The sequence below is a fragment of the Bos taurus genome, chromosome 27 (assembly GCF_002263795.3).
Source record: "Bos taurus isolate L1 Dominette 01449 registration number 42190680 breed Hereford chromosome 27, ARS-UCD2.0, whole genome shotgun sequence".
NCBI classification, from domain to species: Eukaryota; Metazoa; Chordata; class Mammalia; order Artiodactyla; family Bovidae; genus Bos; species Bos taurus.
Window position 1 is genome coordinate 36,238,181 of NC_037354.1, and position 17,840 is coordinate 36,256,020.

Here is a 17,840-nt window from a genome sequence, read left to right on the forward strand (position 1 = left end):
AACACTCTGGATGTATCTAGCTCCCCTGTAGACCCTGCCCCTCCCATAGGCCTGCAAGTTAGAACCTGGCACCAAAGTGAGAAAACAGACAGACGAGCCTGGCCCTGGCCTATCTCATCCTCCAGGTCCTTGGATCTGCTGACCGGATAGGGTGCTGAGACCGTAGCAAGACACAGACACAAACCGAGGTCCGAGAGGCCCCCGTGGAGCCTGCAGGAGGGGACTTGCTCCACAGAGGGCCGTCCAGCAGCTGCTGAGGGTTTCAAATGCTTATTCCAGGTCCCGTGTGTAGCTCTGCAGCCACAGACACAGAAGTAGGGATTTCCTTCAGCCCTAACCCTAAGGGCTTTCCCAATGGCTCGCTTCCCTGGTGGCTCAGAAGGTAAAGCGTCTGCCTGCAATACAGGAGACCCAGGTTCAACCCCTGGTTTGGGAAGATCCCCTGGAGAAGGAAATGGCAACTGGCTCCAGTATTCTTGCCTGGAGAATCCACTGGACTGAGGAGCCTTGTAGGCTACAGTCCACGGAGTCGCAAAGAGTCGGACGTGAATGAGCAACTTCACTTTCACTTTCTTTCACTTTCAGCCCTAAAGCCAGCTCCAGAAGCCAACTGGATTTGTGGTGGAAGACACACCAGTTGATGAACTCATTTTCCGAGGGCTCAGAGAGCACAGAGAACACATCTGAGGGACCCCCGGGAGGAAACGTCCCAGGGAAACCGCTCATAGAAGAGCTAAAGAAAACAGGAGAGAGAAAAATCCCTCTGGTAATCCCGCCTGAATGAGAGCAAGCCTGGTTTAGGGAAGCTGCTTCCTGATTTTTCCCCACTGCCAAAGTACTGTTTTGGAATCTCTCTCCAGCTCACACACATCCTTTCAGAATCTGTGGTGGATGATTCCCATTAATTCCTGCCCTAAAGAAATACTCCTTTATTCCCCTAAGTATCTGCAGGCCTGGAAGATTTCATTTCCCGCACAGCAATCCCTGAAGAGTTGTTGAAGCAGCCAGCCTCCCACACCCACAGGCCCTCCAAAGGCGAGGGGTGAAAAACCAATGCCATCTTCTCAAGACTCAGTCGTGAGCGCAGACCCCCACCCGAAAGCCCTTGCAGGTGAACAAACATCGTCTCTTCTCGGGTCCTTGCTTCTCCTCCCTGACCCACCAGGGAAATCAGGGTTGGCAGGATCCAGGACAGAGCCTGGGTCACAGGTGGTGCCCACAGACACTTTCCAACTCAGCCATGCCACGAGGACCCCAATCAAGACCAGGGTGATCCAAAACCTCCAGCCTCTGGGGCTGAGAACAAGCAGCTGATAACTCAGCCCCTCCCTGAAAGGTCACTATAAACATCGGCTCAGGAAGACCCACAAGGCCTGGCTTCCCCCTGCTCCATCATCCCCATTCATCCGTTCATTCCCTCCCTCGCTCAGACAGGTCCCAGGCACACACACCACCCTCACAGGGCTGGACCTGCCCCTTCCTTAATCCCAAATGAAGCCCCCCAACCCCCAAGGAGCACAGCCAGAGACCCCTGGGAAGCATCTCAGCCTTCTGAGACCCTACTTCTAGCTCAGCAGAATCCACCAGGCACCACCCCTGACCACCACGCCCCAGCTCCCAAATCCTTCAACACACCCAGCCTCCTGCCAGTTGGGTTCAACAGGTCTCTATTTGCAGGGAAGCCTAAACTGGCCACTTCTGGACGGGCTGTGAGTGCAAGGCAGGCGGGAGGGGCTGGAGGCTGGCCTGCTCCGAGCCAGGGAGGCCGCGGTGCTAGCGCTAAGTGGCACTCGAGCCCCGGGAGGCCCACGATGTGGGGGCAGCTCTGGCACACACGTGGACTCCGGCGGCCCCACCAGCCAGGCTGCAAGGCCAGGGCCTCCAGGCTGTGGCGAGAGTGACAGAGCCAGTGACAGGCCGGGCCTCGGACACCGCAGAGCTGTAGCTCAAATATTTATCGTGTGCATCTGGCTTTCACACGGAATTTGCCAGTTACCAGTGTTTACCTTGGTAGAAATTCACGGGAAACCTTCGTCTGAACAGGCCCGGAGTTTATTTTACTGCCAGATAAACAACTTTCTTTGATAAATCATCCATGTGACAGTGTTCCTGAAAGACTAAACAAAGATTTCAAGTGCAATCTATAGGCCTTTGAGCAGCCTTCCAAAGCTAATGCATGTTTAATTGGCTGCTCCAAGCAGGCTGGGGCAGGGCGAGGGCCTGACGTCTCTTTGGCCACTTGCTCTCCTTTGAAAAATAAATACGGATGGGAGCTTCTGGCTCATTTCTGCAAAACTGGAAGAAATTAGCCAATATTTAAATGCTCATTTGCTTCTGAATATGGCCTATGTTTTTGCTAACGGCTGTGTATTTCACAAGTATCACAACTGCTGGGGGCAAAAATGTGAAAAACTACGCAGAGACAGTGCTTGGGAAAAGTAGACACACCAAGGGCCGAAAGAGCTCCCTTAGACTCAATACATTATGAGCAGAAAAACCCTTATCAGGAATAAGATTTCTAAAAATCACCCCAGAACAAAAGAACAAAGTTCTGTGGGCGTGTCCTGGGATTAGCAAAAACTCATTCCAAGCTCCTTGTGCCCCGCGGTCATCATTGTCTGATGACTTCAGTCTTACAGTGACTTTAGGGTGTCATTTAATTAAAGCCCGGACTGCCTAACTTCTAGTATGTATAGGGTTGCTTTTTGTTTGGTTTGTCTGGGTTTTGGTTTGGTTTTGGTTATGTGAACTTTAGCACCTTGAAGCCATGTCAAGCTTTTAAAAGTTCTCCTAAATGGGTTTTGTGCAAGGTCTCTCCGGTTTAATCCTCTACTAACCAGAAATCCATCAGGACATTCCATTCCATTTCCTAACACTTCGTGCCAAGCAAGCTGATTTTATTAGTGCTCCAGTCCTCCTACAGAGGCCAGTTTCCACCCTGAAATAATTCTTTCCAATAGGAAGAGATAATACTGGTCATGGCTGGAGCCACTGCCGTGGTCCAGGAACTGAATCCACTTGACTGACCCAATTCCCTTCCCAACACAACCACACAGGAACCACCACCCACAGATGATGGAGACAGGCTCAGAGAGGCTAAGTGACTTCCTCGCGGTCACTCCGCATACAAAGGTGGGACTTCATGCCAGTCTGTCTGGCGCAAAGTCTATGTTCTTTCTCCTGGACGGCACGGCCCACCTCATGATAAAGAAACAATGGATTATGGAGCCCCTTCCCTGTGTCAGGCACAGACATCGGTCCATTTATACGGGCAGACTCTGAAAGCGCCCAGTGTCCCTTCCCGGAAAGCTTCCTCTCCCATTCCCGGCAGAATGGGAACGCAATGGGCATGAGGGAACATGAAGGTAGATGGGTGTGGAATCCGAACCGGCTACCCAGCTAAGAGCTGCTGGGAATAAAAACGGCAAGGGATGCCAGGTGGAGTGGCCTTGGGCCATCTGATGAGTAACGCCTTTATCTGAGTCTTATTTCCCTCCATCTGTAAGCTGACAGCCCTGGAAGGGCTGGTCTCTGAGGTCCCACCCAGCCCATCAGATCTTCACAATGGCACAGGGGTACGGAGGAGGAGCAAGACAGCACCCGAGCAAATGGGTGGGCAGCCCGCCTCACCTCAGCTCATCCCTTACCCCCGCCTTCTGTACCCACCCCCAGAAGGCTCCAGGGAACACAGGTGAACTCGAGGGTAAACCCTTCCCTTGCCCCCCTACTTTTCCACGACTGTTTATATACACATCGAATGATAAGGAGGACACGATGCGAAGTGAAATAAGCCAGACCCGTAAAAGGACAAACAGTCAGGCTTCCACTTACATGCAGCACCTGAAATCGTCAGAGTCCTAGAGACAGAACATAGAGTGGGGGGCTCCGAGACCTGGGGCGAGGCGGGGGCGGGGCGCGGTGGTCAGTGCCTGGGTACAGTTTCAGTTCGAGTTGAAGAAAAATATCCAAAGAGGGACGGTGCTGCCTGTATCACAGTGTGAACCCTTTTGATGCCACTGAACTAACTGTACACCCAAACATGATGAAAAGGGTGCATTTTATGTTATGTATATTTTATCACAATGCAGTTTTGTTTTTTAAGGAGAGCAAGGCAGTGGATTGGAGCCGCTCAACAGGAGAATCACGGGATGGAAGGTTGAAAACCACATCCAGCGGTGCCCAAACCATGCAGTTTGGCAACTGACTGTCCCAAGAAATGACCTCGTTGGAGCTGCACTCATCACTAAAGAGGGGAAGCCGTCACGTCCTGAACCAACAGTGCCCCCACCTAGAGCACCAACCCAGCAGGATGCCAGCCACGGGAGAGCTAGCTGGAAACAGTGCTTGGTTCTGGAGAGGTTTCAACCCAGAGCCTGTGAGCTGCAGCCCCAGCTTCTCTGGTGAAGGAAGGCCTCGCCTGTTGGGGACAGAGGGCTGGGCTGGGTTGGGCTACTCCACTCTTCGCAGGACCACCGGGATGGACAGTCAGTGAGTCTGGCTGGTGTGGGGGCCCAGGCCTGGGTTCCGTACACCAGCTCATCTGCTCCTGAAAACCCATCCTGGGGTATCAGCTGCCACTTCGTGGGGAACTGAGGCCTGGAGAGGTTCCGAGACTTCCCAGCATTACCAGGTGTATGAACTGGGGCAGAAGGAGAAACGAACTCAGCTCCCAGGGTGCCACCCCAACCTGTGGATCCTGGCTTTTGAGTCTCTAAGTTCAGTATGCGTCCTCAGGGTCGAACGTGCTAAAGAAAAGTGTTGCTATGGACTTCCGCCTCATCTAAGTATTTCCTGCCAGGAGACAATGAGATGTGCAGAAGGGGTGCGCACAGAGGGGAAAGTCGGCTCCTTTCCCAGCTTCTGCTCACAGCTCCTTGACATGGCTTCAGAGCGCAGAGTGGTACCCATCTGCCCAGGGACTGACGCCCCCAGTCAGGCCCCTAGCTCTCCACTCGGATCCATGGGTGAGCAGGGACTCACCATCACGACCCACCAGGCCCATTGAAGGGTGCTCAAAAAAAAAAAAAAAAATGGTGCTCAAGGGTTCAGCCATGGTCTCTGCACAGAACAAGCCACCCCCTGAGTCCCTGGAGGACTCAGGATGGACCGCAGGCTGAGAGTTGCCTTGCCAGGGCACTTAAAGGGCTGACTCTGTGTTTCCTTGAACACGGAACGCCACACAACTCCTTCCAACTATTACCAGATCTGTGGATGGGCTGTGTATTTTAGAGACTTTCAGGGACAACGAAAACCAGTTGCTTTCAGCCCAATAACTCCACCCCGGGGTTATCTTGCCATCATCTGTGTGCTATTTAATTTTACTTCAACTGAGTAATGATAAATCAACTGAACTAGATTTTTGGATATTAGGGTTTTGTTTTGGTTTTGACATATACACTCAGTTACCCAAAACAGGGCATGTACTTTCCCTCAAACTTAATAAACAAATGCACATACTCGTTTGGAAAGGAGCTTTCTCCTTATATAAAAAAAAAGGGCCATAAACAACAAGGTCCTACCACGTAGCACATAAACCATAATGGAAAAGAATATGGAAAATATATATACATGTATATATAAAAGTGTATATATGTATACTTATGTATATAAAGTATATACAATATAGTTTATATATGAATCACTTTTCTGTAAAGGGGAAATTAACTGCTGCTGCTAAGTCACTTCAGTCATGTCAGACTCTGTGCGACCCCATAGACGGCAGCCCACCAGGCTCCCCCGTCCCTGGGATTCTCCAGGCAAGAACACTGGAGTGGGTTGCCATTTCTTTCTCCAATGCATGAAAGTGAAAAAATAAAGTGAAGTCGCTCAGTCGTGTCTGACTCCTAGCGACCCCATGGACTGCAGCCTATCAGGCCCCTCCGTCCATGGGATTTGCCAGGCAAGAGTACTGGAGTGGGGTGCCATCGCCTTCTCCAGGGGAAATTAACACAACACGGTAAATCAGCTACACTTCTTTTTTTAAAAAAGAAGAAAACTGAAAAACAAAACCAATGCTCCGTTTTTTGCCTACAAGGTGCACTTACTGGCAGAACAATATCATTTGTCTATTCTCCAAGTTTCCATAAGAACTAGTAGAATCTAATAACAGCCAAAAACGAGGATAGACAATGGTTAGGTCAAGGAAAAAAAAAAAGGCCACCCTGTACAATGAGTTGAAATGTAAGTCTAAATTATCCCAATTTGTATTCATCTGGGGATATTTTAATATTAAATAATTTTAACATTGTTTTGCTCACTTAAATACAGCCCAATCTTACGATTTAAAGGTACTTGTGCCCATTTAACAATTGTGAATGTTCAGGAAAGGCACTTTATGCACACTGTAGAAAATCTAGGATTTATACTCAGATGTGTACTTCCTCTCATAATATTTTTGGAGTTAAAAATTCCTATATTCATCTATCTTGGTGGATTTTCAGATGATGCATCCTAGAATCAAGTTGTAGTTACTTAACAGAAAATAAGCTGGAAATTAAACCACTTTAAAAAAAAAAAAAGGCCAGTTTCCATCTCCCAGTCATATCGTGTCATCCATTCATGAGTCCAACGAACTTTTATTTTATGCCTACCGTGGAACTGTGCAGTCACCGATCTAAGTACACACAGGCCTTGTTTTGTTCATTCTAAGACACAGATTCTTTTCACATTTTAACACGAAGGATGTGTCCCCTGTAGGCAAGGCATCGCACAGGTGATGGATGGCGCATCTCGCTATCAATGGGTGTCTTACAGTAGGTAAAATATGGTACCAGAGACAGACCCTGCTCTCAAGCAGCTTACAGACGCTGCAGTTACCCTGCTGGCAGCTACATCTCCTCCTCTGCAGGAGGAAACCCAAGGTTTGGCTTGGAAAGGCTGAGCCTACTTTTTGCAAGTAATCAAACATTCCGAGGAAAACTTTGCACCTTCAAACAGTAGCCCAGCCAAGACACCTTGAAAGCAGAATGAGGCAGAGTGAGAACAAATTGATGAAGGTCCAGGAACCGCCGAGAATGTTCTTCTAGGAAATACTCCCAAATGCTAACGGTGAGAGCCTTTTTTTTTTCTTTCCTCTTTGACTCAGTTTAGTGTTGCAATGTACAGTTTTACTCTTTATGAGGAAACATATAAATGAAAAAAAAAATGTTCAGAAGGCAAGAAAAATTTCTAGGGGGGCCAAGAAATCTTTTTCCACAGCCAGAAAATACTGGACTAACAAAGCAGCCACCTGAAATCTCAGAGAAGAAGCCAGCACAAGAGGAAGCTGTGAACTATCTTAGCAGAAGTATACGATGCTTTCTGCCCATTTCGACCAGAAAAGCTTAAGGGTGTTTACGGATCCAGAAGCTCGAGAGAGTGGCCAGAGCGGGGATGGGGGTGGGGCGAGGGGGGCGGAGGGGAGGTCCTAGCCCCCCATCATAAATCAGACCCTCCTATCCCCTGGGATAAGCTGGGCTGAAGGAAAGATGGTTATGGGCGCTGAGTTGTTAACAGCAGGATTACTAAGTGTGGCAGCTCGCAAATAATATATTGACCCCGTCGAAGAGAAAACAGCGGCACCCTGTTGTTACGGAGCAGGAAAAGCAGAGCCAGAGCAAGCGGCAGGGGCCAGGCGTCCTGAATGGAGCCCAGCAGGCACCCTGGCCGCCAAGCTGAATTCAGAACCTCTTCCCCGGCTAACTTTGGGCTGTCACACATCTGGGACTTGATCCAGGCTGATCCAGCTGCATTCCTGAGCATCAGCCCACAGGTGTTTCTACTGAGGCTTTTCCCTGTTGGTAAGGTGGGGGGGAATGTACTCTTAACTGCAGAGGTACAGTGTAGGGGTGGAGAGAACCAGTGGGCAGGCAGAGCTGCCAGAGAGTTACAATCGCACCTCCCGGGGAGGTGGTAATAGGCCGGGTAAGGAGTCTAAGGATGACCGCTGGCAGGAGAGGGCTTGGGAGTGCTGACCCCGAAGGAATGGATCCCTTGTTCCCCGAGCTCCCAAAGAGCCTTCCAACAAGCTGATGCCTTCCCACCAGGGATGTCAAGGCCGTTTAATGCAAAGTTTGATCCCTCGAGTGGGGAGTAAAGCATTCTTTTTCTTCTCGGCTGTGTATCAGCTTGCCTCGCTGCATTTCTTTGTCTCCTAACTGAATCCCATCAGCGTGGCTGACTGCCTCCCTCACTTGAAATGAACTGAGCTAGGAAACAAGTTTCTCAACAAGGCTGCATTCTCCAGGGTGCTGAGAAGGGCAGAGCTGAACTCAGCCCCTGCAGAGAAAGAGAGAGAGAAAAAAATCCTCTCTATTGCCTTATGAGAATACAATACACACACACACACACACAAACCATAAAAGTCTCTCCTGCATCCAGATAGGGAAGCCTGGCATCCAGCCCCGACGCTGTTCATCTTAAGTGGGAAAGGCAGCGTGTCAGAAAGAGAACACCAGGGGAGCAGTTCAGATTCCTTCTTTGTGAAATAAGTGGACTTGATAGGATGACCCAGAGGACCCAGGAGAACTCCAAAGTTCTAGGCACTCAAGAAGGAAACCATCTTTGGGAGAAAGGAACACAGTCTGAAACTGCTAATCAGATTGGCCAAGCCCAGACTGGTTATTAAGAGACACTCCTGGTGCCTGCACACTGCAGGGAGCAGGTGGCCAGCCGACCCAGCAGGGACCTACTGGCACCCACTGCAGCGTGGGGAGGATTCATCTCCCCAGGTGGGTTACCCCAGCCCCCTGAGACCCTTGCCCTTCACTCAAAGATCAGCTTTCACATTCACATTCTTTCCCAAGGTTTGCCTCTTCAGCCTACGCCTAGGGAATGACTCTAGATTAACGAGCTGCCACAAAGTCCCTCAACAAACTCAGGTTGGCGAGTTCCAGGGAATCAGAGCAGAAAGACAACCAATTCTCTTCCCAAAGCACCAGAACATCCTTTACCCTGCATCGCCAACAGCGCCCCTTTCAGGCGGCGAGTTATATGACTCCATGATTCTCTAGGAAATGACCAATTTCATGTGTGGTCAGAGTTAAAAATGAAATTTTTTTAAAATTAAATCTTCAGCTATGCTAGATCCATGTTTGGGTACATGTAGTCTAGCATAGAGCTCTGAGCTCGAGAAATGCTGAATGACCAACTGGACGCATGAATCAGTGACCGGACACTGCTTCCTTCACACACTGGGTCCCGGGAGATGGGATCCCAGCGTCAAGCATCCGCTCATACACCACCTTTCAGAGATGGCTCTAATAGGATTCCCCGGATTTGCTGAAACATCAGGGAGTCAACTTCTCAGAGTGTGGTGATTTACACTATCAGAAGGGGGTCGGTGAAATCTAAATGCAGCAGCTGAGTATTATCCAACCCCTCCGCGCCATCCCCACCCACTCCCACGCACCCCCCACCCACCCCCGCCCAAGGAAGGATGCTTTGGGATCACGGCCACATGCAAGCTGATTCTTCCTGTCCCTCCCCCCTACCCTTTGCAGCAAAAGGTTTCTGGTGAGGACTTCTGAGAGATTTTATTTATGGCCTTTTACTCAATGCCCAAATGCCTCTTTGGGAAGGAATCTTGCGCCATCTGTGGAAGGAAACCTTGTCACTCAGGCAGGTTAGGGCCATGCAGACCCGCCAGCCTCATAGGCATTGGGGTCCCCTTGATGGAGTAAGAATGTGAGCCTCAGGAAGCAAGTGTCACCCTGGTTGGGCAGAAGGAGGGTCATCAGAGTTTGCAAACACTGCTGCGAGTGCTCTCTTGCAATTTATTTGAAATTCATTTAAAATGGCAAACAGAAAAAAGGATGTGACTCAAATACAAGCAGCAGAAGGCAGGGCAGATAAACCTTCCTAGAGCTCGTCCACCAAGAACCAAAGAGGCAGGTAGAAATACTTAACGCAGAAATAGGGCATGAAAAACGTGTGCATTCTCAAGCAGCTCTCCGGGCCAACTCCTGCCTGCAGTCACAGTGACAAGTACCCTGAGACTACAAGTGTCACATGTACCCCTTCCTTCAGCTTTATGTGTGTGCACCTCTCCAATGGCACTTTGTCAGCGTAAGGCCCATTTATGTGCATTACTACACATGGTTAATGAAAACCCACAATAGGTAGCCCTAAATGGACATAAAGATTTCTTTTACCTATCATTTACACTTTTCCTGGGAGGAATTCTGTAAGAGATCCAGCCTCAGGGACACCATGGCTGGGATTTTGAGAACCTGTCCTTAGCAAAACAGCCCTGAGTATTAAGTCACTCAGTCATGTCTGACTCTTTGTGACCCCATGGACTGTAACTCACCAGGCTCCTATGTCCATGGAATTCTCCAGGCAAGGATACTGGAATGGGTTGCCATGCCCTCCTCCAGGGAATCTTCCCAACCCAGGGATCGAACCCAGGTCTCCTGCACTGCAGACACTCTTTACTGTCTGAGCCACCAGGGAAGCCCATTACATGTTTCCTGGGAGGAATTCTGTAACAAATCCAGCCTCAGGGACACCACAGCTGGAATCGTGAGAACCTGTCCTTAGCAAAACAGCCCCGGCCGCCTCTATTTTATACGTCAGCTCCATACAAAATAGTGGCAGGCTGAAGGGAGCCGACCCTTCAAAAGGATGCCGTTCATGTCTTCTTTTCCAGAGGACACACTTCCGAGGTGTCTGAGGCTCCGTCTTCTGAGGCGCAGAAGACAGGGACCACCCTTGAAAGGTCACCTGAGATCAGGCCCTGAGCCCACATCCAGCCCTCTTCCTGGGGCTGCAAATGTGGACCCAGAATTCCCTTTTAACCCAGAAAGATTTGGGAAGAAGGGAGGGAGATTCCCCCCACTGTGGGGATGTCATTTTACTTGCCAGGAAGTTCCTGAGAGCCCCTGCCCCCAGGGCCCTAAACACCAATGACCCCCCTCCCGGATCCTGGGCGGCATGGTGCTGACACCTAGGGGTGGATGGAAAAACAGCCATGCGGGAAGCCAGCCCAGCAGCCTGGTTTTTCCCCAGCTCGCCCCAAATCTGCCTCCCTCTACGCCCAGAGAAGGTCCCCCCAAACCCATCCAGTGATCCCACACACGGAAAGGCAGAAGCCAAGTTTGACTTTTCATAAAAAGAAGCCAGTTCCCCACCCTATCTAGTCTCCCATCAGCCTGAGAAAAGCAGCTGTCTGGGGAGGATGGAGGGAGAACACGTATCCCCAAAAGGAAGCTCCGAAAGGCTCTGCTCCAGGGATGCAGACCAGGAGGAGCCAGGGACGCCCAACCTCCCAGAGGCACCACGGCTGCTTTCTTACCAAACTCGCTGGCACAGAGATGCTCAATGATGGCTTCAGACTTCAGCTCGTTGTCACATGGAGGACACACGGTCGTGCCTAGGAAAGGAAAGGGGGGGACAGGAGCTGAGTGATGCGGGGCAAGGATGCTGGAGGAGCTGCCCCCGGGGCAGACAGAGATCAGCCTCGGGACCAGGCTGGAAGGGGGTGACGGTCTTCTGGGATTTCTGAAAGGCAATCCCAGAAAAGACGAGTACCGGAAACCCAGGCAGACATCGAGTTCCTTGAAAATTCAGGGACTAGAGCTACTGAAGAAGGAAATGGCAACCCACTCCAGTGTTCTTGCCTAGAGAATCCCAGGGACGGGGGAGCCTGGTGGGCTGCCGTCTACGGGGTCGCACAGAGTCGACACTACTTCACACGACTGAAGCGACTTAGCAGCAGCAGCAGAGCTACTGAATATAGTACAGCTATTCAGATCAACGTTATTTGGGGCTGAATGGGGCGGGTCCTGTGAATCGTGTCTTGAGGTGGTGGGTCCCTGGGAAAAGCTGACTTGTAACCAAACACTTCTACCAGAGTTTGTTTGTTTGTTTCCTGTTTTCTCCTCTCCCCTTGAAATACCTGCCTGATTCCTGCCCTATTCGTGTTCCCAAACTCCCCGATCCATCTGACCAGCTCTCCATGAGCCAAGAAAGAAAATCAGCCAAATTCACAAAGTCCAACCAAGGCTCTGAACGCCCCTGTCCAGAAGGGCTGCTGCAGCGAGATCCTGCAGGGCGGGGAGCAGGAGGAGCTGGCGGGGGGGGCTGGGGGGGCATCACCAGCCCTGCTGCCAAATGGAAGGACCGAGTGGGACAGGGAGACCCTCTGTTGGTGTTTTCACACCGTGAAGTACTTTGAAGAGGAGGTGTGTGTGCCGCAGGCATGGGGGGAACTGGAGGCGACTAGGCCCCAGGGGGAGGAGGCTTTGGAAGCCAGGGCCAGCGGATCCTCCCGGCCAAATGCTGCAGATGCTGGAGGGGCCCCTCCGCTGGTAAACGGCCTCCTGTGGAAGAGCTGGGAGAAAGCCACCCAGTGGAATCGCCAGAAGGGGAGGTGGCTTGTCACCACCCCCACCACCACTATCCCACCGTCAGCATCAGCATCGCTTCCATCATCTATCAGACATCTATCCAGGATGTAGGAAAGCTCGGGCACATCTTAAGGAGCTTCCATCCAGCATAGCAGCAGAGGCCATGAGCTTTGGGAAAGTCACAAAGGGGGACGGTATGCTGAGCACCTCCACTCCCATTAAGGCTCTTCTTCCTCCCCCTCCCTCTCTGTCTCCAAGGCAGCATCTCCTTCGCCTTGGAGCACTTCTGTGGTCCAGAGAGATGGGCAGAGCCTCCCACAGCAGACAGGGAGTCAGCTAAAGCACCCCCGGGACGCAGCTGGTCCCCAGCGCCTGGGAGGGGGTGCCTGACCACGCCCCGCTTCCAGGCAGGGTCCCTGTGAGGCCCAGCAGAGGCCATACGCTTTCGTCTTTGCTGGCAGACCCCTCTCCCACCTTGACGCTGGGCCCAGGGCCACGCGCTGTCCAGACTCCTTCAGCAGCAGGAACCACTGCTGCACTCCAAGCAGAAGACGGGAGGACTATCTTTGGACCCAGAGCCTGGAACTGTGCTTCTCAGCCGGAACTTAAGATCAGATTCCAGAAATCGTGTTTCTGACAAAAGGGAAACGCTTTCCCGGAATTGTGCATTCTGATTCTGGCTTCCATGGGGAGAAAAATGGAAAGGAAGTCCCACCATATATAGGAAGGACCATGGTACCTGCCTGGGGAGTGTGGACTGTGCTGGGGGGCTTTCCTTGTTCGGGTTAAAAAATTTTTTAATGGAAGTTATCACAGGGCAAAGTTCAATGACTATAATCTGGCCAAACAAGCGGCAGGGCAGGACTATCCGAATGCAAACACGGGGTGCCCTCGGCTCACTCACACCACCTGGTCTGGACGCCCTGAGTTCCCCGACTTGACTGCAGCCCAGGGCTCTGCACACCACTGGGCATTGTTCTCAGTCCCATCGCCACGTCTGGCCCTCAGCGTCCCCCGGGGGGCAGGAGGTGGCTGGGATGAGCTCAGTGTATTTTCCCCAGCCCGCCTCAACTTTTCTCACAGCCAGCTCTGAAGGGCAATATTAATCTGTGGCCTCTCTGGACTGTGCCGGGGCAGGGGTTGCGGGGGTGCGGGAGGGGGGCGGGGGGGGGGGGGCAGCAGGCAGCCTGAGCACAAAAAATCAAACCCACCCAGTCATCCATCAGAGAGGCAGGACGAAATGGCTGTTTTTAGATGCATTTAAAATGTTTCAAGTGAAAGAAGCAAAAACCAAAAGGTGTTGTGTTTCATCAATATTTAAGGGTAAGAGGAGTGCAACACTGGAATCAGAAACACGTAGGTTTTGTTTTTAATCAATGCACACGCATGCACACAGTACACACACACACACACACACACACACACACACACACACACAGCAGGTCTTCCCTGGCCAGCTCCTCAACACAGGGAGGGACCCTAAGGAAGAATGAGGCACCGTGACCTCTGCAAAATCTGTGCCTGAAAGTCAGGCTGACTGAACGCACAACATGCCTAAACAACAACAAAATAAAACTAAAAGTATGTGCTGGCTCACGGAGCTTGAATCAGTAAAACCTGGCAGGGAGGAGGAATGACAGTGTATCGGCCTGAGAGTGCATGGGTCTAACGCAAGTGCAAGATTGAGAAATAACTTTTCTGGGAAAAAAAAAAAAAGTGCCTCTCCCATAATCAATGCTGAAGCAGCTTGAGCCTTGGCTTCTTGGGGGTGCAGGGGAGCCTCCTTTGACTCATCTCATTATCAAGTTGATCTTAAATGATGTGTGGCCCCAAAGGCCGGCCCCAGTACCCTAAACAGTACTTGCCCCCGTATGTGAACAGAAGCCAGCCAGCCGGCATTCGGAGACATGTCACTGCTTTGAAAATCCCATTTTAATTTTACAGAATAAAAAAAAATAAAGAATAAAAGTTGGGCATGTGGACTTGGTCGCCTCCAAAAGTACCAGTTCTTATTCTGGAGGCACGAACCATAAGGGATGAGGACCAGGAGTCTGGTCTCTCCCCCCCGACCTGTGTGCACACACACACGTCCCTCCCACTTCCAGGCTCAGCTGACAGCAGGGGACACGCAACCCCAGGGGACGCCTTTTGGGGGTTCCTCCCACTGAGGGGGCTGCAGTCCCAGGTAGGAGCAGTGCCTCCTGTAGAACCTGTCACCAGAAACACGGTGGGGAGAACCAGGTCCCAAGTTCCACCCCAGACTGGTCCCTTCACTGCTGTGTGGCTGGTCCAGAGTGGGCTACCTGAGCACTTCTGGGATGGAGAGGGGAGGGGAGATGGTGCAAAGGGGAGACTTTGGGAGGGGGCCCAGGGGGGCAGCAGCCAAGGAGTAAATGGCTCCAAGAAGACAGCATGGATTTTGGTCTCCCTTCCCTCAACCACCCCTGCCTCTGGGTGGCGGGGTGGGGGGAGGGGGGTGGGTATCGAGCCAAAAGGATTCTTGTCCGTGCATAACGGCACCCCAGCCAGTCCCCCCACCTGCCAGTCCCCCTCGGAAGGTTTCTGTCGCCGCTTGTACCAGATAGGAGCAGTTGGGGGTGGGCTCTGCCCCAGCAGAGCTGGCTGAGGTCTCTGGGGGTAGGGTTGGGCTTCTCTCCCAGGAGGGGAGAAGGAAAATCCCATGGGTTCTATCCAGACAGAACACCAAGGGCTTAGTCTGCTCCAGGTACCAGCAGCATCTCCCTTGAAGGTGAACCCTGTGCAGACCTCCAGAAAGGGCGAGCATGGGGCCCAGACCTCGGGCTGTTGCCCCCTCCACCCACCGAGCCCATCTCCACATCCCCCACTCTGGGCTTATCTCCGCCCTCCCTGAAATAAGCAAAGGCATTCAAATTTCAGGGTGCCCTTCCCCGGACTACCCCACCCTCACTCTGGGGAGCCTGCCCCACAGGAGACATTCCTCCTCCGGCATCACTTGGAGATAAGCTGAGTCAGCAAGCAACAGGTTTTTTTTTTTTTCCACCCCCGCCCCCCCACCCCCACACCCCCACACACACCTTAAGCCCTTTCCTCCAAAAGCCCTAGAGACGCGGGCCCTGTGCTGGGTGCCCTGGGCACACGGCTCCCCACCTCTGATCACTGGCAGCTCTTTGAGCCTCAACTCTGCTTCCGAAGAAGTCGGGGTTGAATTCATTCCTCTCAAAGTCAGGCGAGGCTGCTGGGGTGTTGATTTATTGGAGATTTTCTTTTCTTTTTTTTTTTTTTGGCTTGTTAACTTGTTTTGCTCTGTCTTGTGGCCTGGGGGTGGGGGGTGGCGGGGTGACGTGCCTTCTTCCCCCATCAAGAGCTGCCCTTTAAGAGGGAGGGGGTTCTGAGAACAACCTCCTGCCCTTCTCCGGGGCTGTTAGGAAAGTCTTCAATTTGCGGTCCCGCTCCCCAAGGAGAGCGGAACAATGAGCTAATGACAATTTTATCTTCCTAATTACCTGAGGATTTGTGTGAATGAGAGAAGCAGGGGGTATGCAAGAATGGGGACAAGTCTTTCCAACCACCCCCCTCCCTCAAGTCTCCCGAAGCTGTTACCTGAAAGGAGGAAACAGCCTTGCACTTTCTAAACTTTTTTTCTCGGCTTCTTTTGCACCAGTCCGGGAGCTACTTGGCTGAATGACTAGCTAAGAAAAGCGATTAAAAAAAAAATCCTCCTCGAACCTAAGAATATAAACAAAGCTGCACCTTAGCATTTGCTCGGCCCTCCAGAGCTTCCCAGATTTAGAGTTTGGGTTGTGTTTCCCGCCCCCAGCCCCGGGGGCATCTCGTCTACGGGGTTCAAAGCTCCGATGGGGACTCGGTTCCCTCCCAGGGGAGAAAAGCGCTCTCCTGGGACCCTGAGCTAAAGCTTTGTTTCCTGGAAACTGGATTCCCAGGGCAGCGGCTCCACGACCCGCAGCGGGTGCGCGCGCGGGGCTGCCCAGCCGGGCACCACCTCGGACGTCTCGAGGCCGTCGGGCAGGGCCGAAGGCACGTCCCCCAGGCCCGGGGCGTAGCCCGGGGGACCCTCGCCTCACCTTGGGGCTTGGAGGCCTCGGTGGCGTTGGGCGGGGTCATGGCGATGCAGACGTCGCCCTCGGGAAACTTGTCGCACTTGAGCATCTCGGGCCAGTAGAAGCCGAAGAACTGCATGACCGGCTCGCACGAGTCGCGCACGGCCTCGCAGAGCCAGCGGCACGGGTAGATGGGCCGGTCCAGGCAGACGGGCGCGAAGAGCGAGCACAGGAAGACCTGGGTGCCGATGTGGCAGTTCTTGTTGAGCAGGGGCACCCAGCTGCTGGCCTGCTGCTTCACCTCGGCCATGGTCTCGTGCTCCAGCAGGTTGGGCAGCACCATCCTCTTGTAGCCCACGTTGTGGCACAGCCGCAGGTCTGCCGGGATGTCCACGCACTGCGGTGGCTTGGTGTAGAAGCGCCCGCTCTGGTAGGCGCCGATGTCCGACTGGAAGCTCACGTAGTCGTACTCGCTGGCCGAGCCCGCGGCCAGGAGCCCGGCGGCCAGCGCCAGCAGCGCGCCCGCCGCGGCCCAGCGCCCGCCGCCCATGCTCGGCGCCCCGGCCCCCGCGACGCGGGGCGTCCTCGGTGGTCTCCCCGCGCGAGTCCCGCCGCGAACTTGCAGGACCCCACCCGCCCCACGGCTCCGGGGACAAAAGGCGCTGTCCGCACCCGCGCGCAACTGGGCGGCCGCGCGCTCCTGCCCGGCGCTGGCGGGGCAGCCCAGGAGAGCTGCGCGGGGAGGCGAGCGCGCGGCCCGAGTGCGGCCCAGGCGCCCGAGGCGGCGGGACCCGAGTGCCCGGCGCTCCCGCGGCCGAGCCCTCCGAGCCGCGCCGGCCAATCAGCGCCGGCCGTCGGGAGCGCTCCGGGCCCGCCCGTCAGTCACCCGCGCCGCCGGCCAATCGGCTCGCGGGCGGGAGGGCTCGGCTCCCCAGAACTCAGCGCAGGTCAACACCCCTTAAAAACAAAACCAAAAAAATAAATAAAAGAGGGAAGAAGGGAGGGAAAACGAGGAAAAGACAAAAAAGAAAGAAAGAAAAAAGGAAGAGAGAGAGGGGATAGAGAGAAGCGTGCGGAGGATAAAAAGGATGCGCAACGCTGCAGCTAGCTTGAGTCAGATCTCAGGAAAGCAAGGACGCTTAACAGTACTTGCAAGTCCAAGAGCTAATCAAGACTTCTTTTTTGTGTGTCACTTCTCCCTAACTTAACGCAGCAGCAGACTGCTTTCTCGGTGTTGTTCTCTGTGGCTGCAGTACGGAAAGCGGCCGTTGCCGACGGACCGGGGCTCAGGAAGGCTGTAGCGAGGGAGGTCTGCCTTTCCATCCCCGTCCGGTGGGGCTCGGCTCCCGCGAAGACCCGGGGAAGGTGGAGTCCGGCTGTTTGCTGGCTTTAAAAGGCAGCTGCGTTTCCAGGTGAGACAACCAGATTATGGCCCTCCTACAGTCCCGAGGCAGTGTGGAAGGGAAGGGTGCGC

The 17,840-nt window shown here is 53.1% G+C and overlaps 1 protein-coding gene across 1 annotated transcript in view; it reads right to left on the reverse strand.

The window, feature by feature from the left end:
• SFRP1 (secreted frizzled related protein 1) overlaps positions 1 to 17,113 on the reverse strand; it is a 43,576-nt gene extending 26,463 nt beyond the window's left edge. The window contains 2 exon segments of the mRNA NM_174460.2: positions 11,273 to 11,350; positions 16,391 to 17,113. Of these exon segments, the coding sequence (NP_776885.1) occupies positions 11,273 to 11,350; positions 16,391 to 16,916 (604 nt within the window). The 5' untranslated portion in view covers positions 16,917 to 17,113.
• Between the last annotated feature and the right edge of the window lie 727 nt (positions 17,114 to 17,840).